The sequence below is a fragment of the Anabrus simplex genome, chromosome 1 (assembly GCF_040414725.1).
Source record: "Anabrus simplex isolate iqAnaSimp1 chromosome 1, ASM4041472v1, whole genome shotgun sequence".
Taxonomy (NCBI): Eukaryota; Metazoa; Arthropoda; class Insecta; order Orthoptera; family Tettigoniidae; genus Anabrus; species Anabrus simplex.
Genome location: NC_090265.1, coordinates 1,026,622,423 through 1,026,647,339, shown reverse-complemented (window position 1 = coordinate 1,026,647,339; position 24,917 = coordinate 1,026,622,423). Strand labels below are relative to the sequence as shown.

The window sequence follows — 24,917 nt, the reverse complement described above, 5'->3', positions numbered from 1 at the left end:
TGCTCCAGTAGTTTAGGAAGAGATTTGTCTTTTACACACACACACACACACACCTACATTTTTATATATAGTGAACCCATAATTCTACAATGAGAAAAATGTATTTTCATTTTTCTCAATATTTATTTGAAATAACAAGCTACTTTACTTTTGAGAGCAGCCATGTTGCGCTTCCAGAGTCTCGCAGTCGCGTGGGAACGATCTTACCCGCGGTAAGCTCGTGAAATACCGTGACACCTCGGCGGACTTCGAGCACATAATAATTCTTCAAATTCACGGAATTCTTTGTAACGAGAGATTTTGGCAACACAGTAAATAAAGAAATAATTTAAATTATTCTTAAACGCTACGTGAAGACAGAACCACCAGGGTAAAACATAAATGCAGTTAAGCCTAACTACAAATCAGCGTCAGATCCGAGGACTAGCTCCACGTGCCAAGGTGAATGGATGAAGAAACCCGCGAAACGCCCGGGCAGAAATAATTTATTTCACCTGTTGCGAGTGTGGTAAAATTATGAGATTAACATCAAGATAAATCACAAGTCTGTCCGGAAATCTGGAACAAGTTTTATGAAAATCGGTCTATTGGACGCGAAATTAGCAGATTACGCAATCAAACTTAGTGGTGTGTGTAGCGTCACTCGTAAGACTATGAAAGGAACCCCCCACTGCATATTTCTCAGTGTCGATCTGGTTTTTGAAGCAGCGGAAGCTTACGTCCGTCGCCCGCAGAAAATTGTACGAGATTGATCTACAAGTAACTTAGTAATTGTTCGTAGCTGAGATCCACATCTTCTGTTAGAAAGGGAAGGTGATAGAAATTTTTCTGAACTTTTGCCGACAAACTATGGAAGCATATGCGTCTGTTAAAGTACGTAGCAGATTTTATTGTGCCACCTCATGTGTTTTTGAAAGTGTTAAGAGAGTTGGGAAGCTAGTCAGATAGTTCTGATTTCGTTATCTGTTGAACACCTGTTGTGTTAGGGTGACACACTCTGGAAAGAAGGTAGACAGTCGCAGTTGACTGCAGAACGAGGGAGGTTTGTTGTACAAGTTATAACGAGGAAAGTGCGTGATTTGTGTTGTAATTTAATAACGTGTGAAAAGGCAGTGTTTGTAAGATTGATATGTTGGAGAAGATGATGTTCTTTGTACCAATGTGCGGCTAAAGCACGAGGTCAGCTGGCGAAAATGTAGCCAGAATACTGGAGATGACGTCACTTGCAGGTCTGTCTATATTTGTATTATGTTTTAGTTAGATTTTATTGTTTATCCCGACCAATTTTTCAAGATGATTGTCGGGTTAATATTTGTAATTATCAGGCGAAAAGTGTTATAATTTGGTCAGCGTGTGAAAATTTTAGTTTTGTAAATTTCACGTCAAGAAACTGTAAAATGCGACGTTTAAATCTGGTGTTAATGTTTTATGAGATATTGTCCAAAGTGAGGAAAATTACGAAAGCGATAATGGTAAAGTAATCGTGGCGAATGTCTTACATTTCAAGTATCATTTGAATTCAGAAGTTTTTGTCGATAATAATAATAATAATAATAATAATAATAATAATAATAATAATAATAATAATAATAATAATGTCTACCGCGGGATAAAAAAATTCCTATGTTAAAAGTGCATTTAACCAGTATATGTTTTACAAGGATCGCAGGCATTTAGATAATTCCAGTGAAATTCGACAGAGTTATGTTTTATTCATGGGAAGTAAAATTTTGCGACATCGTGTATGTCAATGATACGGAAAATAGCGGCGTGTTCTTGTATTCTCGAGGTCCAAAAGTTGTAGTAACAGTAAAATAAAGAGGTGTATTTTATAATGGTTATTGTTTTCACCAGAGGATTGAGATATGAAAAGGGTCTTGGAAATATAAGAGAAATGGATTGAGAGCGAAGAATTTATATATGTGGAGATGAGGGTGATAGGAATACTGAAGGTGAATGGGAGCCTGGATTTTAAGTAATACCGCTGGGATAAGGCGAGGAGAGTGAGTTTGAGACAGGCTATGTTTGCCGAGGAAGGATTTGCGAGACAGGCTGTATTGTGACAGGCTGTAGTGTATTCCGCTAACAATCCGAAATTTGAGACGACTACTGTGTGAGGCACCGTAGATTTCTAGTAGGATCCCAAGTGAAAACGATTCTAGTAAAGATTAAAAGTCTTGGTAGTAAAAGTCAAAACATTAAGATAATGTGACCTCAAGGATAAAAGAGCATTTAGAATACACGGTCGGTGTTGTATTGAATTTCGTTCCACTGGATAGTCATAGATATAAATATTTGGAATTGACGGTAGGCGATTTGAGAGTTTCCAACGCGGTAGTGATGAATATTATTGTTGGACAACATCCACTTAAATGGTAGACGTGTGTTGGGAACTATTATTGCTTCCCAAAAACTTCATTGCGGATGCTGAGATCGTGTTTGAGTTGGAGAATTGTTCGTCACGTATATTTATTTTCGAGCTCACGTTTTGTAACGAGATAGAGACTTACTACATTTTCCGACTAGCATTCATTTAATAGTAAGAGACGTTGTTCCGTTGTGTGTTATTAGTCTGACCAGGTTACAATTGAAATGTCAGAGTTTGGTTGAAATTATTAGTTCACCTGATATGCTAGGGGATGCATAATATGACCCATTTTACGCCCGACCATAGATTTAGGACGTCACATGTTATCCTTGGAGTATATTGATGATAAGACGAAGGTAGCATCTACAGTAAAATATGAAATATGAAGAGGGTTAGATCGGTAATAATGAGGCCAACTTGTGCGCAGCTCCAACAGCTGGAAGGTTCCCTAAGATACGGGACCGTTATCGGCGAATGAGAGTTGCCCAAATATTGGTTATCGACCTGATGGTGATTAAATATTTTACTGTAATTCTCCATGCGTGCTGAGTTTTAAATGACTTCGATATTTTATTTTATTTTACGGACTTAATTGTTTTGTCGTTCTGACGTCCGTTTCGTTTGATAGTGTGCATATTGAAACTCAATATATTAGTGTAAGACTTGAGCTGCGAATGTGGTTTCGATTCGTGGTTCTTTCGTTTATATACGTAGTTGAATTCGATTAAGTGATCACTTTATAGGTAGTGTGTTGGGACAAACAATAAGTAGATGGATCTGTAATGGTAGTCATTGTTTTCAAAGGAAAGAATTCCTTAAAGTTGTTGTATTTTTCAATGTGAACTGGTAATTATATTAAGCGTAACGTAACCATTTCTAACCTGAAAATCGGTTTGATAATAATACTTTTCAAGCGATTTACCACTTTTTAATTAACTTCAGTGTTTGGCACTTCTTCTAAATGCGTGATGAATAAGTGTTTCCTGCATTTCGCAGTTTTGTTCCTTCAGAACGACGTAACGTAAGATCCTCGCGGATCATGTTGTTGTTGGTTCCTTCCGAACAGTTGTTTGGGTGATGCACATTTAGCATCGGGATTATTTTATCACTTAAGGGTGTCATGAATGACAAATACATGGTGGAATTTTATTTCAATTGTGAATGATGCTGTTAACTCGTAGTGAACACCATGCTTTCCCATAATATTTCGCAACCTATCCAAAGCAACTGATAGTCAGTTTGGTTCGATTAAGGGTCCATTCGGCGGGTGTTCCGTATCCGTAAGGGTATTCGACTGGTGGATAACCTTAATGGAGAGGAAATCAGGCGTTCTACTTGTTGAAAGTCAGATTTTCCACGGATCGTGTGGATTAATTCTCAGTTCTCGTTTGGAGTAATAGGTGCCCGGTTTTCAGGTCTTTCCTTTTTCAGTTTTTCAGTTTCGCTGTCCACTAATTTATTACTTTCTCCGAAGCAACTCGTCGATACTGTGAGAAATCAAGCAACGCTATGCAATGTGACTGCGTTTGAAACATTCAATAATAAATGATTTATAATTTTTTTCAAGGATTTATATTAAAATAACAATGTTGCCGTGCCATTTAGAATTTAATAAAAGTTAGTAAGCACATATTTGCTCCTCATTTCAAGTAGTTAGGCTCTCTTCTGAACCCCATCGTTTGGTTAAGATCGTGACCGAATTTCTTCCCGCAACGACCCATGATTTAAGAGTTCTATATTGCTCTACTGTAGCAGCTGTGGCCGACCAACGATGGAATGGTAAGTTCAAGGGTTCAATAGTATAAGATAGTAAGATGACAGATTGGCAAGGGAACTTTGATAAGAGCAGGCCTTCATTTGGAGACAATGTAAGGATGCACTCGGCAACGGAAAAACGTGAATTCATTTATTTAGAACCACGTAAATCATCTTGTCTTGCAAAATCAAACGATTCGTCACCCATACAAAATATCTGGAGCATGCTAGGAATATGGGTGCCGTTAAACAATCGTCTACCAGTAAATCTTTATAAACGTTGCACGTACATAATTATAGCTTGCTTGATTGTAATGAACAACAGGAAACACTAGAACATTATTTGGTATATTACCCAATGTTCTTTTCAAGCGAATATGGTCATTGCACTCACTGAATATTCTGTGGCACTGAGGACGTAGGTCACTGACAAACTGGCAATTCTTTAAATAATTAGAGCTTGCTTGCCTGTACTGTACTTCGAACGGCATCGAATATTATTTGGTGTGTTACATAATTCTTCTTCTAGCCAAATGCTGTCAAGGTATTCACTGAATATTAAGTAGCACTATGGTCTTAGGGCACTGATAAACTAACTAATTCATGAAGTACTGCACAAAGTACACGTATTCAGAAAACAAACACTATATCGCAGCTTAATTTTGCTTTTCTAATTGTAGCCGATATTAGTGTAATATAGTTAACCTGATCTATGTTTTGTACCTAACAATAATAGTATTTGTTGTATTATAATCTTAAATACTGTGCATTGTTACAGGGTCTGGAGCGACCACTGGTATAACTGGTACTACTTCACCGACTTCAGGAGAAAATTCAGGTAAATAACTAGTACGTGTTAGAGAATACTAAAGTAATCTAGCAAAATTGTGGATAATAAGCGATGTGCAAATTCTTGTATCAGTTTAGTATATATATCATAGACTTGGAATTAAGGAAACTACATGAGTTTGTAGTGATGCAAAACTACATCGCTTATGATAAACAGTTTATATTCCATATAAATCTTTGCTATTTGCCCTCTGTTTATCGTATTGACCTTTTGGACAACTTGTTGAAGATACTGTACGACGGATGATACAACAGCGGTAGTTTTCATGTTCTCCCCTAACTCGCGTAGCTGTGCAGAGTCATTGCGACGGGAAGATGGCTACAATCAGTATTCTATCGCAGGAAAAGGCTTGTTAGATGTGTTTTGTAGACTGAGGTCTGACACTGAACCAAACCAATGAAACTAACAACCAATCATCTTTGTAACCAAAACGCCACAGCTTGATGTCATTGTCAAATCCAAATACACGCAGCTTACAGTTGGTGGCCTCAACGAGAAACCGTATAAAATGGAATGTTGGAGTGTTTACATTCTTTATCTTGTACATGATCATTCTTGAAATTGTGTTCCTGATAGCCTAACATTTACTATATTTATTTATAGATTCACCTACTCTAAGGTAGACCCCAAGATTGTTATAAATTACAAGTAGCATGACCATAATAAACAACTTGAAACTAGTCAAAAATCACTAAGTTCTTCTCCCGATATCTTATAGAATGTAAAGTGGTAGCGTTCAAGATGCCCTGACAAGCAATTATAAGTATCCTTGTGCAAAATGGAATGAAATGAAAGCATATCATGGCCATCAATTAACGGTTTGTTAATTTCAAATGACCGGGAGCCATAAGACATAACTTGCACGGTTGCTGAATAACACTTCGTCACACATTTTCGGATAACACCTAGTTCCTACATACATTTATGTAAAAAAAAATTTATTAGAGGCCTTTTTTGTAAAAGTAGTGAGTCAAAATATATTCTGTCAAGTAGTGTTTCACACTGCATAATCAAATTTTGCGGTACATCATATCTTTCGATGGTACTTTTCTCAGTTTCACTTGTTGAACTACTTGAAAACTACTGGTTTGACACAGCGAAACTTGATAATATAGACGAAAATCTCTAATGAACTATGAAATTGTATTGGATCTATAGTAAGTAAATAATAATATTAAGCAACTTCTTTCCTAGATGGCGTTCAAAAAGTTAGTGACGAATTCCTGAATATTTTGAACCATACCGAAGCAGGCTACGAACAAGTGCTCTTCATAGTTGACTCTTCTCAGAATGTTGGAGAAGCTACGTTTTATCGCACGGAGTTGTATTTCATCAAAGTCATCACTGAGGTTATCTTGTGAGTATCATTTACCTTACATTTGCATTTAATATACATACATATATAGATTATTATTACTTCCAATATGCACAACATCTCTTTGTACACTGAGAATAATTCACCTAAAGAGACAAATAAGTTGTTTGGAGTGGATAATCATTAAAACATTTGAGTAAACACTGCTTTACTAAATTTGTAAAACCTTCTGCCCTTTTCTAAGAAGATTACAGCACTCTACGGCAGACATTAATTACCGGTACTTAATGTTCTTAAGCACTGCATGTATATTATATCCAGTTTAGTGTCAAAGGCAACTTTTTTCTTTCAGCTCCAGGATTTCCTACTTTGGACTGACAACTTACAGTGGCACTGCTGACAACGTCGTACCTTTAGCGGAATATGGAAGTTCTGGATTTATTCAGAGAGTGGATGACGTCCAGTATTCTCCCAGCGAAGGAAGTGACATAGCCAATGTTCTTGACCGCTCTTACTCAGACATACGGCTCAGTGGACGCCGAACTTTGATTGGTAAGTAACATAGTACAACACCGTCAGTCTCGATGGAACTTTTGTGGTCCTCATTGCAGGAGTGGAACAAGCTCGACGTCATAGGGCAGTAGGTTGTGTGGTTAAAGTAGACGACCTTTGAGGGTGAATGAAATGTTGTCAGTTGGGGAGAGAACGGAATCATTGAATTGAATTTAATTATTGTTACACGGTGATTAGCGTCTTTTATGTTCAAAAGTGTATAATTTTGTTATTTTAAGCGCATATAAATTATCTTGTGAAGATGAAATAACACATTGTGTTCAAGAACGTTGTTAAGATAAAAAAAACGATTGTTCCCAGTGTATTTAAGGTCAATGATTATTTATTTCAATTCACATTCTTAATTCACAGATCAATATTTCATACAGTAATTTACAGCGTCTCTCCAGTTAATCTTCAACTATGATTATAGATCTGTATTCAAATAAGAAGTGCAACCTAGATTTTCCGTAATGTGTTTGATTTGAAAGTCGTACTAGGCCTAAATCCTTGAGCTATAGATAACTGTATTATATCACTTTTCCCTCAAATTGTAAGCACGCTCGTGTGTACATTTCTGATCTTTAATTCATTATATCCTTATCTGTGAAGAAAATAACCTTGTTATATAGTACATGTTATTGTCCTTCATGCATCATCATGCTTCTTACCAACACCATCGAAAACAGCTTACGTTACGCTACATTACGGTTGATATTAGAAGAACAAACGCAGTATCAATCGTATGCAAATTAAATGGGTCTTAGATATTTAATGTGATTATTATTCTTACAGTTCTCATTTCTGGCACTGAGAGCTCGACTGATGGTTCAGGTGAAGCGAGATTGATTCGGAGTTCAGGAAACATTATCATACCCGTGGTTGTGGGAGAAGAAAGCCGCAACACCGCCACTTCAATTTCATCCACGAGTGAAGAAGGTAGCTCACTGTACTTCTTGTTCCAGAGCTGGGAAATTTTCACTTCAACAGTGATCTACATCAAGGAGAGTGAGTACAACGCTGACATTATCATATTCGGTAACATAGAGTATTTACTTATGTTCCTAGAAGTATAGACTTTCTCGTGGCAGTTTCCAACATGTTCAACAGAATATTTCGGTGCAGTGGTAAATAAAGAAATCCACAGTTGTCGTGAGTCATTGTAGAGAATACGCATATGATACTTTAGAAAATACTGAACACTCTACACTTAACGAAATATTTTTTCTACTGAAAATCTAAAGAACTCGATTCAGCACATTTTCGGATTGATTATATTGTTTTTATGGTGACTAGAATAGTCATATCGCTTTTAAAACCTCAGGTGACGTATTTAACATTTTCTCAATTATACACCTTTCCTTATGGTCGTCAATTTCCCCAACGTAATTTATAACTGAGACGAATTCTATCACTATCTACTTAAAATATACACATGTTACCGAGATATGAATATGCATTTAATGTAAAATATCACTATTTTATGATGTAATATAGTATCTTAATTAAAAAAATATTCGTAATTTTCCGAATTATTTGAGAGGTTGTTGAACTAATTGCTTTTCTTTACCTATTATCGTTACATAATCAGACTCAGTGACGTTTAAAATTAATTTTCTGTGACTTAACATGATTTACGGGTGCTGTTCAGCGTACGTGTGTTGGAGTGGCATACAAATTGGATGAACGGTCTCCTTTCATACTGCCAGAAGCAGGATTAAAATTCTCAGATGAATGAGGACGTTTGTTAAATAATTGGAGTTCAATGAGATATATTTGCCTTAGAAACATACCGTAATTTCCAACGGGTTGGAAAAGAACAACTTTTGACAAGAAGTGCTTGGATAGGAACTATCGAACATGGAGCCTGTAACAATTAAACAACACCGTAATTACCAATCTCCTCATACAATTTGTTGTCCTGTAAGAAGGTGAGGCATTCAGTATAAAGCATAATACTTCGTACTACAGCGAGGAAGAACAGAAGATGGCAATTATTGTCTTGATTTTTCTGATAATAAATGTGAAAGCATTTAAGTGAAAAAAAGTTCAATCTAAACAAATTATAAAATGCAGTGTCTTTTTATCTACGAATAGGATTTTTAAACTTCTTTAAAAAAAATAAAACTTGGAATACTAATACTAGTCGTAATAGTTTCAACCCTTAAATAATTATAATTTTTCGTTGGTGACCTGGATTTCGCAGTAATAATAATAATAATAATAATAATAATAATAATAATAATAATAATAATAATAATAATAATAATAATAATAATAATAATAATAAAAATAATAATAATAATAATAATAATAATATGAATAATAATAATAATAATAATAATAATAATAAAATCTCTTAATGCACTCTGAAATGATGGGTGTTTGCCATGAAACACGCTCTATTTTAAATTTAAAGTGTAGATTTTTGTTTTACCATGAAAATTACTTCCTCAACGTGCTAGTAAATTTACCGGCACTGGCTTCTTCTGTTTAGGCAATCCGATATGCAAAACAAGCTCAATAAATATTTGTTCCACTACAAGAGGTGAACTTAATCCAGCTACGGTACTTTACGGCTAATATTCCTTGACCACATTTAGTAAGAATCAACATAATCTTATAAATTCCTAGATCAAAGTAAAGAGTCTACACCCCTACAATTATGAGAGCAAAGAATATAATGTTTTCGAGATATAGATACAATAATATAATTTTCATTGTAAGTTCCTAAACTAACAGTTTTGTTTCGCATTCGCTCTATAAAATTTAGTACATAAAAATGTTCTTTGGAATGTATCGACAAAGTGGATATGTTTGTTTGACATGTCCAAATGGTGCACAGGATATACATTTTAGAATAATAAATCTACCGATGCTAAATTTATGTTAGAATGTGCTGTTGTATGTAAGAGAGACGTCTATTCTGACAGTGTTGTAAAGTTATTAGTGAAGGAGTGTGGGTGGAAATTCGAACGTAGAACCAACTTACCCAGACTTAGTAATGTTCGAAGAAATCAAAACGAAATTGAAATAAATTGAAATTAAACTTGTGAAGGTAAACACTTTAGTACTTGATGAATGTGAAGCGGATGTTATTTCTTTTAAAATCTGATTTCCTACAGGAAGAACCATGTCATTTCTTTACACCTGTAGACTTTTGTTTCGACTGTATCATGTCACTTATTAAAATCCTACGTTGTTTCTTTGCTGTGTACAGAGGAAGGATTGTTTATGTATAAATCACATTCTGCTTCACTCACTACATTTCAGCTGTATCCAGTAAACGTGTCGATCCATATCGGTACGCAAAGTATGTGTACCTCCATCTTTAAATCAATTATCCTGGAAACTAGTGAATATTCTTGGCAATGTATGTTTTATAAACTCTTTCAAATGGTCTTCGTCTGAACTGCAAACTAAACTTACACTTTCATAACGTTCCCTTGTCAGTATAGTGTATGGAAAGTGTGACTTGTTCTGTGGTATATACAGTAAACTATTATTCAACAGCTGGCAGAGGTGGTGATAATAAAGAGAGAAGTGATGCTGCTGGAAAGCGGTGTATTTCTTGGAAAAACGATCGTTAGATATCACTACTTTTGACGCAATATTATACCATTTAAATGTAAATTGATCACATCAAATAATAACAAGCATAACGGTGAGTTCAAGCGAAAATAAAGACTTAATATTCCGTATACAGTTAGGTATAGGACATGGCATTTTTAACACTCTGAACAGGAAACGGATAAATAGAGCATTTATGGTTAACTATAAAATAGGTATGATATGAAGATATAGTCAACGAACGTTGATTGATTAGTGGCTTTTAGTTTTGACTGAGGATCTTAAACTTATATAGTTATATAGAAAACAGAACAACCAGTGGTATTACCGGCACCATACAATCTACAGGAGATGAAATAGACTGCGAAAGCATATGGAAATAAGGTGATTACATTTTGGCTAATTAATATTAACCTTATCTACACTTCTCCCTCCCACCTTTGCCTAAATGTCTGGGCAGGTAACGTGGTGTACAAAACTGTTGATTCTGAGGCAGAATAGATTGTTCGGTTTTTATGTTTGATATTTATTGTCAAAACTGAGTCTCTAACGAAGCAATGTTATAAAATTCGTCACGTTATGAACTTCCTATGTTGTTTCAGAATACGGAACAACCCGTGACTCTACTGATACGAGCGAACCAACAGAGCATACAACATCAAGTAAGTAATCAAGATTACTACACAGTTTAAGAGTATTATTTGGTCACAACATGGATTATTAAGAATTTTTTCCACATTTTATTTTCATTCCCTTTGTCTACGTTCTAGAGTGAGTAACTTACTGATGATTGTAAAAATATTGGAAGATAAACTAACATTACAGAGTGGTTTGACGATGTCTAGAGAGTCTTCGAAAACGAGACAGCGGAGTCACTGACCTAGCATTGTTCGTTTATCTTCGAAACGAAACGAACTGCTCGGTGGGAAGGTCAATTATAGTCTATAAGTTCTCAGCCACCTCTTCTTGAACACATAAAGGAAGGTTGGTTATCGATAGATGGATTCCAGCGCCCCCGAAAGAGACATTGCTTGATGTGCAGGGATCAACGTGTTAGCTTACACAGAGTCACTGCGAAAAGGAGGGAGGAAAGATCCAACGAAGGGAGAGAAAGATCTGCGTATTAACAGCAGACCACATCGACAGAAGAAGGCCATCTACGGAGGATGGCTTTGACCGATCCAGTAGGACCATCAACAGCGGTAGGGCAGAAGTTACCCATTCCCTCATTTCTGATGTTACATTCTGGACTATGTGCACACCGACACTGCCACTGGATACCACTGCCACTCCAGCTACAGTGGAGAACCGATCGTCGTGAAAAGTGGGACGAATGACATAATACTGACTTACCATGAATTGTGCTTCTGGTCGGGCAAAATTCATGGAACGATTCTTGACGAGTTTATTGTTTTCCTATCAGACATGCTGGTACCAACAAGTAGTGTTCTGGTGTGGTGTGACATCGAGAACGACAGTAGATTCGTTCGAGTCAGTGATACTATACATTATTCTGAAGCCAGTGATTTCAATACATTCAAAACATAATTGCCACAACAATTTAGTACAACAACAAATCATATAAGACATCGAAAAATGTGCCTTCTTCCATGGAAAACCGTGTCATCTTCGTCTCGATTTTTAGGATTTATCTATTCGTAACCTATAGACATACTCATCCATACTAATCTGCTTAAAGGATGGTTGTAGGTGCACCATCGTCTATGGGCTAAAATTTAACAAACCGTGGATACAGGTTAACAGGACCTGTTTGACTTCAGTACAGCATTTGATTCCATATTTTCGGGTGTACAGCATGTTATTTGTGACTAACACTGAAATAATAAAATTTTAATAAACATTGCTTAATGTACAACAATACGTGAAATCACGTCTGGTAAACCGTATCCTATTTTAGTGACTTGCAGTGTATTTTACTGTCAAACTGTCAAAAGATACTCCATTATGTGAACCACAATGTAAGTTTTTGCAGCTGGCAATTGAAGGGGTAGGGACAATATAGTGATAACCCTCATTTTTTGTTTTAAGCTAGAGAAAAACAAAGTTTGTGTAAATCCAGACAGTTCGCTGTTTAGTGCATACACTTTTTGCTGACTACTATACACAGATTGTAGTGTTAGGAACAAGTTTATGCGGTTCTTGGATCGTAATGTTTGTTTCTTGGGGAAATTCTAAGTCTATATTTTGGATGTGTTTATTAACTTCTGAAATATTATTATGTTGCCGCAAGCTTTGAGGATACATATTTGGGTTGCTGAATAAATTAATGAATATTATTATTGTCTGTTAGCCATTTTCAATTTAAAAACTAGAAATACTGTATAATTAACAAAATATTGTACAAAGTAAAAACTTTTATGTCATTAGATCATTTTATCCTATAGCATTTTAGTCCAGTGATTCTGATGAATCTTCTGTAACGGGACAATTTGAACACTCGAGCGACTTTTAAAAGATACGATACTCACTTGGTATGAAAGGAAGCAATGCCTGCATATCTTTAAATTTCTTCGGATTAGTCTTTTCTAATGTAGAACAAAGTTGCCTACATTGTTTATTCCTCGCTTTCAAAGAGTAATAGCCACTAACTCCTGATGTAGTGTTATATCTCTTGCAACTACGTAACCGCTCTATCAGCTCTTGGAAGTACGTCATCTCTTTTAACTCTTAGAACAACGTCATGTTTCTTTTAGTTCTTAGAACAACGCCACCTCTCTTTCTGCTCTTGTAACCACGTCGTCTTTCTTTTAGCATTTGGAACAACGACATCTCTCTTTTAACTCTTCGTACAATGTCGTCCTTCTCTTGTTACAATGACATGTTTTGTTTTTGCACTTGGAATAATTTCTTCCCTCCTGAGCTTTTTGAACAAATTAATCTCTCTTTTAGCTCTTGGAATAACGACATGTTTCCTTTAGCTCTTGGCGTAACTTCGTATTCCTTTTAGCATTTGGAATAACGTCGCCCCTCTTTTAAGTTCTTGGAACTACGTCAACCCTCTTTGATCACCCCCATTCAAGTACTGTGCCTCGTGAAGCCACATGAGTGACTGACTGATACGAGAGTCAACGGACCCGGCCGCAAAAGCCAAGCAATACGCATGATGGTGTATCTGATATAATTCATTAGGTTATGTGTTATATTTGCAATCACCTACACCGTACTTCGTTCAGTGATCCTCGGATAAGCTGTCCAGAGTGGGTGAACTATTTCTGTCCTTATTACAACAGCCCATATTCTTTAGCAATAACAGAATGAATACAAACTTATTTAAGCGAGTAGCACACAAGAGTTCTGCAGTAGAGCGGACTATACGCGTCTTACTACTTGCCAACTAAGTGAGCATCCTAACCGATTACAAGTGAAAAATCTAGGATCTACTGACTGCCACTTTTATTTTCGGAGTATAATGATCATGTTGCTATTTCTTGATGCATTCCGTATTTTTCCATCCGTATAATGGCACAGGAAAAAACAAAATGTAGCACTCACCGAAGCCCCAGTATCATTTATTGCTATGACGGTATGGAATAATAATAATAATAATAATAATAATAATAATAATAATAATAATAATAATAATAATAATAATAATAATAATAATATTTACTTCATACTAACTGCTTTTACGGTTTTCGGGCACGCCAAGGTGCTTGAATTTTATCTCACTGGGTTTCTTTTAAATGATGGCAAATTTACCGACACGAGGCTGACGTATGTCAACACTGCAGACACTCACCGCACTGTCATCTTGGACGCAGAAGGCCAGCGTTTCTACCTTCTGATCCACTCAGCCCCGCGACGGTATGGAAGCTGCCGATGTATGGATATTGCTTAATAATGACAGACGGAGCACGACTTGTGTGTCTAGATATGATGAATCGTTTTGCTCAAAAGTCAGATCGTGCTGCAATAGCTTTTTCTGGCTTAGTGAGGAAGGCAATAGCGAGATACCTCACTTCTAGTACGGCTCATTACGATATACCATCGGTTTAAGAGTCCGACTCGTTGGATGAATGGTCAGCGTACTGGCCTTCAGTTTAGAGGGTCCCGGGTTCGGTTCCCGGCCGGGTCGGGGATTTTAACCTTCATTGGTTAACTCCAGTAGCTGGGGGGCTGGGTGTTTGTGCTCTCCCCAACATCCCTGCAACTCACACACTACACATAATGCTATCCTCCACCACAATAACACGTAGTTACCTTCACAGGACAGATGTCGCCCACCCTCATCGGAGGGTCTGTCTTACAAGGGCTGCACTCGACTAGAAATGGCCACACGAAATGAAATTAAATTATCAGCTTAAGAATTAAGAGACTGGAGTTCAATGTAACTTACTTTATATATTTCGACCATTTATATTAAGAATTGTGACATTATTTAGCCTGCTGTCATTTCTTAATGGCTGCAGTATTTTTGCAGCCATCCCTTGGCACAGGCCAGAGTAAAGTGTAGCTTCCACCGAAGTCCCAGTCTCATCCATGGCTGTGACTATATGAAAGCTGCTGGGGCATGGTGGTGCTAAGTAATGACATTCGAAGCACGACTAGTGCGTTTGAGTGTTATGAAAGGTGTTGCTCATAGGGTTAGTCGTGCTGCAATAGCACTTTCTGGCCCATTGGGGAAAGCAATGGCAAGCTACCTCACTCCTCATCTTGCCTAGTACGACTCATTTTGGTGCTTCCATTGGTTTTTGAGGTTTCCTTATAACCGCATAACCATTGGTGGTGCTATTTGTGGATCCAACCAGCCTCTGGGCTAATGACCTAACAGACAGACAGTGACATTACTATGTAGACCTCCAATAGAGAGTATGCTTAAACGAAATAAAATTTTGAGTTTACACTCATATTGGGGCTGTTATTGAAAACAATGCTAGATCCAAATTGTCTTCTAATCCGAAAACATACATTTTCACATTTTATCTCCCCGTACTTTACAGATAGCATAGTCAAGTGCAAGGGATATGTACTAAAGCCACAACACTGTTAGCACCGTAATTGAAACAAGATTACGTGCCTCGGAAACAATGTAATAAGGGATGCGCTAATAGCTTCTCCATGCAACGAAAGATCATGTGTTCAGGGTGGTGTGGAATGCATTTCGTTGTTGTTACTATTTCAGTACCCAAGACAGTGCTTTCTCCTTCTGTCGAGTCGAATAGGCTGGTGTCCATTGTATATAACACATGTTTCTTGCTAAATAAAATAATGTTATTGATTTAACGTCCCATCAACTATTTTTGGAGATGTTAAGTTTCTAGAATTTTGTCCTGCAGGAGTTCATTTACGTGACAACATATCAACTGAGAAATGGATACCGTATCTCAGGACCTTCAAATACCACCCGCGGGCTCAGAAGATCAACAATCTACCGTCCGAGGCACTCAGTTGGGCTACACTTAAGTCAGAAAACAAAGACAAAGACACCTCCGTACAGGCCATGAAGGCCCTTGGAGGAGTGGAAGGTAAAGGCTACCACCATTGTTAACCGCGGCATGTGATGGGGTAGAGTGGTTAGCTCTACGCCCGGCCGCCTTTGTCCCCAGGAATTAACCTGGTACTCATTTTGGTGTAGGCTGAGTGAACCTCAGGGCCATATGCACCTCCGGAAGTGGAAATCTCGTTTCTTAAACTTTCGACTTCCTGACTGGGATTCGAACCCACGTCCTTCCGGGCGAACCGAGCACGCCTTTACAGCCTCGGCCAGGCAGCCCCTATTCCTACTTAAGTAGAGAAACTAATATTTATTAGAGTTTCTGTTAGAAGTATCTATTGTCTTAATCTGGGACGCTACTTAGGAAGAACCAAAAGAAGAAAAAACTGCTCAGTTTGTACAATTCAAATATGAGCTATCATTCCTTTATATGCAATTTAATTTCAATACCTTGTGATGTAAATCCACAAATTTTCTGTGAAAAAGGAATTTTACTCGAATGAACGGAATAATATTGCTTCTCCCCTGATTAAGGAGCACACAGGTGTTTGCAGGCGCAAAACTCGGCTGATATAAAATGAATATGGTGGAGTTTTATTAGACTCCATATTCTAAACTAGCCCCTCATTGCCGAGAAAGTTGACAGCCCATGGAATAGGAAAACCTGCTACAATCATGTCCAAGGAAGCGTCTAACGAATTGTTTGGAGGGGATCAGTACTAAATCAAACAACTGAAGTGATCGTGTAAATCAGACTGTGAAAACGACGTCAGACCTTGACAGTGTTATGAAGCAAAAGTACAAAGACGAGGCACACGCTGTAAAATTTACTTCCATTAATACATTCTCTTTCTTCACGATGGTTATTTTTGTTATTTTGTTTCACATTACGAAATAACTGATGATTCTACAAACTAGACAACTGGCTGTTTCATTCAAGGAAAGATTATGAGCCGTATACTGGGTTTCAAAACGGGTCCTATATGCTGATGTTTTATACCTACTGCAATATTAATCATAGGTAGACGAAAATTGCTCACCGTAATTGTAATACAAAGAAAAGTGCAACATAAAATGAATACCTTGCTTCATATTGTGACGACGAAGGGTTTTACCAGTCCACGCTGTTCTTTTTATGCAGGAAATGTGATGGAATTGAGTATCAAAATAGAAAGTAATTGAAGTGTTATTTCAATGGCAATCCTTGACATCTTGTTGCAGGTGGTGGTACTACTAGTGATGCTAACCATCACTCAACTGAAATTCCAACAACAAGTAAGTAAACAAACAACTTTTGGAGCATATGTATAGCAACTAGCAACTTGTTTTTCAAACATCGTTACAAGTAAAGTTCTAAATATGGCCCTTCACGATTTGTCGCCACATAACCAGTTATACCAAAATCTTATTATACGATTCAGAAATTGTTATTGTCAACATTATATCCATAGGTTGTCATTGTTTCTATGAAGAAAGAAAATTTTCTGGTCAAGCGAGCCTAGATTCATAAAATAGTAATTTTAGAAGATTTTGAATTTCAGTTTTGAATGTGTATGTGAAAGTGATACTTTTTGAAGACACAGGAATTTCAGCCACAAAAACTGAACAGTCTCCTGCCAAACCAGACTACCCAGGAATTTGGAGACCTAAAGAACTCAAGCTATCCCTTTAAACCAAACAAAACAAAAACAAACCCCATGGCACTACAGCCCTTGAAGGGCCTTGGCCTACCAAGCAACCGCTGCTCAGCTCGAAGGCCTGCAGATTAAGAGGTGTCGTGTGGTCAGCACGACGAATCCTCTCGGCCGTTATTCTTGTTTTTCTAGACCGGAGTCGCTATCTCACCGCCAGATAGCTCCTCAATTCTAATCACGAAGGCTGAGTGGACCTCGAACCAGCCCTCAGGTCAGGTAAAAATCCCTGCCCTGGCCGGGAATAGAACCCGGGGCCTCCGGGTAAGAGGCAGGCACGCTACCCTACACCACGGGGCCAATCCATTTAAAACTCCGGTTTGTTACAAACATCAAGAACGATATAAAATATTTGGCAACAGATATTGGTCCAGTGGAAAGGGTAACGAGATTCAAATATCTGGGAGAAATAATTCAAGAAGATAGTTTAGACAAATCTGCAGTAGAAGAAAGGGTACACAAGATGGAAAGAGCATATGGTATCACAAATAATGTTTATTTTCAAATAGTTTGCTTTTCTTTTTTATGGTAGTATTCGTTTTCTAGGACAGCGTATACAACCACTGAGCCATATTACGGCTCTGTTTGTAAATGTCTCATTCCCTTACTTGAACATTACAGGTTCAGTAACAAAATACGAAATCAAGGTCATATCTGTACAGGATATGAAGGTCCTTGGAGGAGTGGAAAGTAGAGGCTTTCACTATCCGTCACCTCACCACATGATGGCGTACGGCGGTTAGCTCAAACCCCAGAGCCTTTGCCCCCAGGAATTAACATGGTACTTATTTCTGGCCTAGGGTGAGAAGTTTCGATAACAGCGTGACTAAGTAAATACTATAGATGAAAAACACAACTTTATTATGTAATGATAATATCGTATGAATGAATGTAAACAATAATACTAAAGTAACTTATAATCATTCTTTCCTAGCTACTCCTCAAGAAATCGGTGATGAATTTCTGAACCTTTTGAATAGTACCGAAGGAGACTTTGAACAAGTGCTCTTCATAGTTGACTCTTCTCAGAATGTTGGAGAAGCCACATTTTCTCACACGGAGCTGAATTTTGTCAAAGTCATCACAGAGGTTCTCTTGTGAGTATCTTTTTAGTATCCATAAACTACACTATCTGAAACATATGTATGTACAGTACATACATTACGAACAAACATACCTACACTGTTACTACTATTATTAGTTTCGATGAGTATAACAATTATTTCTCGGTGGTAAATTATTTCCCTAAAAGAAGAACAATTAATTATGAGCCCAGGTTCGTTAATTTGGATTATAACTGTTACTTAATATTTGTAAAAATGTATACCTATAATAATTTCAAGTGCACTAGAATAGGCGTACACGTTATTATTTCAGTAGTGGATGTTAACTAAGTGTATTTATTTTATTTATGAAGATTAACGTTTTCCTACAGCTCCAGAATCTCCTTCTTTGGACTAACAACTTACAATGACGTTGCTGACGTAGTCATTCCTTTAGATGAATACCAAAGTTCTGAATTTATTCAGAGAGTGGATGATGTCCAGTATTCTTCGAGGGACGGAAGTGATATGGCTAATGTTCTTGACCGCTCCTTCTCAGACATACGGCGCAGCAGAAGGCGAACTTTAGTTGGTAAGTAACTTTCATGTCCAGCGCAGTGTTTTGGTCTTTTCTTACACGAATCACGTAATTACTTCAGTGAATCACAATGTTCAATGTTCGATGGAGTCCAACATCCTTCACTGGCTGCTCGAATGTGATGAGTTGCACGCGAGAGTATTCATATTTGTGTGGCAAAGAAGGACTAAATTAATTAAAGCTTTAATTACATTAAATGAAGACCATATAATGCGCATGTGTGGAATAGGTGTGTAGATTTGATATTAAGATAATCATTATTTACTACGTAAGTGACAATTGTTAATTCCTTCAATTACTTTTTTTTTCAGTTCTTATATCTGGTACCGAGAGTTCCACTAACGGGTCGGGTGAGGCGAGATTGATTCAGGCTCGAGGAAACATTATCATTCCCGTGATTGTGGGAGAAGCAATCCGCAACGCCGCCATTTCCATTTCGTCTGTAAATGAAGAAGGTAGTTCTCTGTACTTCGTATTCCAAAGTTGGGAGATTTTCAGTTCAACAATCGTCTATATAAGTGAAAGTGAGTAAATTGTTATTCATTGGATATACACTAAATATTTAGTGGATACCCGTACATAATATTTCGAGTAACTTCAAATTTTTCCTGTCAGTATCCAAGGTGTTAAGATAAACAGACCCTTGTATATTCAGGAATACTACCTTTTCATTAAAAAACTCTGTGAAGAAATAATATAATTATGCAGGAAAACTGCATCTTTTAGCGCAAAATATAAATAATTGTAGGGAGTAACTCGAGACCCTAATTCTGATTCAATTGCACAAACATTGGATTAAAAGTGAAGTACTATATATATATTGTATGAAATAAACAAGTGTTTGGTCATTAATTAATAAATTCGTGAAATACAGGCTTTCAACATTACTGCTCATAAAATATTTTGTTCTAATATCGAAATAATTTATCTAAAATGATAACGTAGACTTCTTCAATATCTATGTAAATTCGTCAACTATAAGACGATTTTTATATTTAATTTTATTTAGGAAATATTTACTTTACGACTTTGTGTTTATCCAGGAATATTATAAGCTTACAGTATATTTATTTATTAAGAAGGAAATATTTACTTGAATAGTTAGAGCTGCATACTATTAATCAGAATGGGTTAAAGTAGATCATTATGTCTTCTTTTCATAAGTTAGACGGAATGCCAAGTAGAATTTCCGGCCAGCGAGCTCGGTTCATATTTCCGGTGCTGCCATGGATTTGAAAAATTATTTAATGGACAAGAAAAGTGTAACATCAGACTCATAAAATGAAAATGAGTAGAGAAATCAAATAAAATTCCCCTTCTGACAGTCTTTAGAATAGGTTCCCAAGATTTCTCACTCGAACTTCGTAAAGGTGATACATCGGATAATTCCTTTCAGTGAAATTGAGATTCTATGGCAATTCTCAATAATACTCACTGATGAATACTCCTAAAAGTTATTGTTCACCAAGCGGCTGACTAAATATAAATAATTTACCCCTGGTAGTAATTACAGAAAATAAATATTTTCTACAAAAAACGATCTTTAGATATTAGTTAATTGCAAGGAAAAATTTGAAAATTGAAGAATGCAATTATTAAACTATAAAGAAGAAAATATACATAATGTGCAGAGTTGCGTAGTAATTGACTAAAAGTGGCCTAATTTAATTAATTGTAAATATTATGTTCTTAGGTATTTTAATGTTTTAATCGTTACCTTTTACAAAATATAATTTTACTTGTAAATTACTTCTTAAGGGGAGAGTCTGGTGGAAATACCAAAATCTACGCTTTATTAGGTACACATAGGAAACTTGCACACTACTGAAGTTGGGTTAGTCTACTTACATTCCCTCAAGCTAGTACCCATATAGCATTAGACTTGATTGACAGGCGGAATAGGAAAGCAGGAATTAAAAATCTGATAAATAGAGCATGAGATTAACAGTATTATAATGCAATGACAATTCAACACTTGTCGATTGATTAGGCGATTGCAGTTGAATTTAGGTCTTAACGTTGCAATGCTTGATACATTATGTTTCTTGTTACCGTAGATTACAGAACAAACAGTGGTGACATCAGTACCAGTACGACCCATCCAACAGGAGACGAAACAACAGGTAAGCAATAAAAAATACTGTAACACATAAAAGTAAGTTGATTATATATTGGTTGATTGTTATTACCCTCCTCTCCGTCTTTGCCTTTAATTCCTTGACCAATTCCTGACCGATTAACATAGTAGTTACAGCCATAAATATAATTGATGTTCTGATTTTTCATTGATGTTTGGTAATATGACCTGTCTGCAACGTTAACATAGCAAAAACATCAGGTAATCAAACAAGATCACTGCTCATCTAACTGAATAGCAGTACATAAATTACCTTAAATTAACGATCTTCCCCGATTTCCTTCCTTTAGTGTCCCGCCGAGGTGTCTTGGTGAATATATTGTCAAAGTATAGAAAGTACACTGTCATTCACGAAAATTAGACCATTTTCAAAATGTCGTACGCTGAGTGGCCACAAGTCACGGGAAGGGGTGTCCCATTAGAAAATGTGCCGTGTATGACACTGAGCGTTGCGGCTAGCTGCGGTGTAGCTGAGCAGTCAGTCACAGACATCAGTGTCGTGAAGATGGCAACAGGTCGCGAGTTAACCGACTTAGAACGTGGGGTGATCATCGGCGCACGGCGCATCGGCATGATTCAGACCACCACCCAGTTTAATGTTGGGAGTCAGGAATCCATTTCTACCAAGACTGTAAGGAGGCAACTGCACCGCATGGGCTTCACCAGCCGATGACCATTTCGTGTTGCTTTGGTGACACCTCGACACAGAGCTCAAGGACGTACATTGGCCCGCGAACATCTACAATGCACCATGGAATAGTGGCGGCGTGTGGTATGCTCCGATGGATTCCGATAACAGTTGTATCGAGCTGATGTGCGAGTGAGAGTGTGGCGTATGCCCTACGAAGCTATGGATCCTCCGTGCTATCAAGGTTATGTCCAGGCGGGAGGTGGCTTAGTTCTGGTCTGGACGGCGTTTTCATGGTCGCAATTAGGCCCCATTGTCCATCTGAATGGAGCTCTGACAGGTGCACATTATGTGGACATCCTTTCAGACCATCTGCATCCCTTTCTGGCCGTAGAGTGCCCTGATGGAGATGACATGTTTCAACACGATAATGCGCCATGTCACCGCTCTGTGGTGGCACGCAGATAGTTGGAGGAGCGCACTAGTGAAGTTAGACCATAGATTGGCCCACTATATCCCCCGATTTTAATCTAATAGAGCATTTATGGGATGCTGTCGATGCTGGTGTGCGCTCAATGAACCCCGCACCAAATGCACAAGACCAATTGTGGGTAGCAGTGCAAGATGCGTGGGTCCAGATCCCTCCAGAACGATTCCAACACATTGTAGAGTCGGTGCCTCGCCGTATTGCTTCCGCTTTGAGGGTTCGCGGAGGAGCAACTCATTACTGATATCACATTCGGTGTCTTCCCATGACTTCTGGCCACTCAGTGTAATACGACTGTGTGAATCATTGAACAATATTGAAATATTATTGTCGTTGATGTGTATATTTATAATGCAGATCGAGTCTAGGCAAATTAGATAGAGCAATATCACGGACTAACAACGCGTTCATCTGCAATAGGGGTCACGTAGGTGAGTGTGAAGGTCAAATGATGCTCGATAAGCAAACGGAGTACCACCTGTTCTTCGAGATGGGCTTGAAAGCACGTCAGGGTCTTAGAAAGCAGTCGCTTTATCGAGACTGTAACATGACCTATAGAGAAAATTAACGATGTGCAGTGTGTAGGGTCTGCATGTAGCCAAGTTTAATGGGGATATTTTGGAGTCAGAACTATCATAACTTATTCTTCTTCATGTGCCATGTCCTCGCAGAACGTTGGCGATCATTAGCATGATCTGTTGTTTGTTCATAGCTGTTCTGAACAGAGTAAGCTTTGTCACCCCAAACCACTGGCTCAAGATGCCGAGCCATGATGTCCTACTTCTCCCCGGACCACGATTTCCATTAATTTTCCCTTGGAGTATTACTTGCAGAAGGTGGTATATAGAGTTCCGCATCATATGACCAAAGTATTCTAGTTTCCTTCTCTTGATGGTAGTGAGAATTTCTGGTTCTTTGTTCATACGGTGCAAAACGTCTATATTGGTCATTTTAGCTGTCCAAGGTATCTTGAGCATCCTTCGGTACGTCCACATTTCAAATGCTTGCAATCTCTTGCACATGGTCTCAGTTAGTGTCCATGCCTCAACGCCGTATAACAGAATGCTGAAAACGTAGCACCGGAGTAGTCGTGTCCGTAGTGAAATGGAAAGGTCACGGCTTGTCAAAAGTTTTCTAAGTCTCTGAAAAGAAGTTCTGGCCTGCTCAATTTTGCATCGGATCTCGTGAGTAACGAGAAACACTTATGCTTGAACCATCCACCCACACTTTCAAATTATAATTCAGGACGTATTAGACAACGGGAAAATACACATTCTTTCATGAGAATCAACTAATACCTGCGTCCTGACTTGCAACAGCAACTGATTCGTCAACAGTACAGAATATCTGGAGCAAGCTAAGAGGATGGGTGCAGTTGTACCATCACGTACGAGTAAATCTTGATGAAAGTTGTCTGCTCAGTACCAGAGGACACTAGATAATATTATCACCTAATGTTCCTTTCAGAAAAAATTGTTCACGGTATTCACTATTAAGTAGCACTAAGATCGTATAGCACTGATATACTGGCCGTTCATTAACTACCACAAAACGTACACATTCCAAGGAGGATCGGGCGAGTTGGCCGTGCGGTGAGGGGAGTGCAGCTGTGAGCTCGCATTGGATAGATAGTGGGTCGAATTCCACTGTCGGCAGCCCTAAAGATGGTTTCACATTTTCACGCCAGGCAAATGCTGCGGCTGTTCCTTAATTAAGGCCATGGCCGCTTGGTTCCCACTCCTAGCCATTTCCTATCCCATCGTCGCTATAAGTCCTGTCTGTGTCGGTGCGACGTAAAGCCACTAGTAAAAAAAATCCATGGAAACAAACAAGATACTGCAACATAATTTATATGTGATAGGTTTTACAACTATTAATACGAATATTCGTAATATTCCTTGCATTAAAGTCCTGAATACTATGAATTGTTACAGGCTCAATGACCACTGATATCACTGGTACTACTCACCAGTCCTCAGAAGGTACTTCAGGTAAGTAATTAATACCTGTTAGAGAATACTAGAGTAAAGAAGAAAAATTATGACTAATTGGCAATTTGCATATTCTTATGCATATTCAGTATTTATATTATTGATTTGGAATTAAGGAAAATTCATAAATATTTTTATTATTCATATCTACGTCGCTGATGATATATTATAGAGCATTTTATTCCGCATAAACTAAGGCTATTTCGTCTCCTTTTATCGTATTGATATTTTTAATATATTGTTAAAGATACTAAACGCCCGAAGATAAAACATAATCAACTGGATGTAGTTCTACTAGCAGGCTAATGCTCATCACACACGATATACAGTATTAACGGATTTTAGCCTCTCCTTAAGACTTTCAGCAATCTTTTCTTTCATGTATGGTTCCATGTGATGATTTGTACAGAAATAAGCACGATCACTTGAAAAATCTTGACTGTGCACTGAGGGCACGTCTTTACTCCTCTGGGGTAT

The 24,917-nt window shown here is 37.6% G+C and overlaps 1 protein-coding gene across 4 annotated transcripts in view; it reads left to right on the top strand.

The window, feature by feature from the left end:
* LOC136857857 (serine-rich adhesin for platelets) overlaps positions 1 to 24,917 on the top strand; it is a 101,367-nt gene that overhangs the window by 9,627 nt on the left and 66,823 nt on the right. For 3 of the 4 annotated variants that reach the window (XM_068225334.1, XM_068225333.1, XM_068225331.1), the window contains exons 8-15: positions 7,636 to 7,848; positions 11,013 to 11,072; positions 17,087 to 17,140; positions 18,491 to 18,653; positions 18,992 to 19,191; positions 19,509 to 19,721; positions 21,255 to 21,320; positions 24,384 to 24,440. In XM_068225334.1, the coding sequence (XP_068081435.1) occupies positions 7,636 to 7,848; positions 11,013 to 11,072; positions 17,087 to 17,140; positions 18,491 to 18,653; positions 18,992 to 19,191; positions 19,509 to 19,721; positions 21,255 to 21,320; positions 24,384 to 24,440 (1,026 nt within the window). The remainder of the gene's footprint in view (positions 1 to 7,635; positions 7,849 to 11,012; positions 11,073 to 17,086; positions 17,141 to 18,490; positions 18,654 to 18,991; positions 19,192 to 19,508; positions 19,722 to 21,254; positions 21,321 to 24,383; positions 24,441 to 24,917) is intronic. The other variant, XM_068225332.1, reaches the window with a different exon arrangement.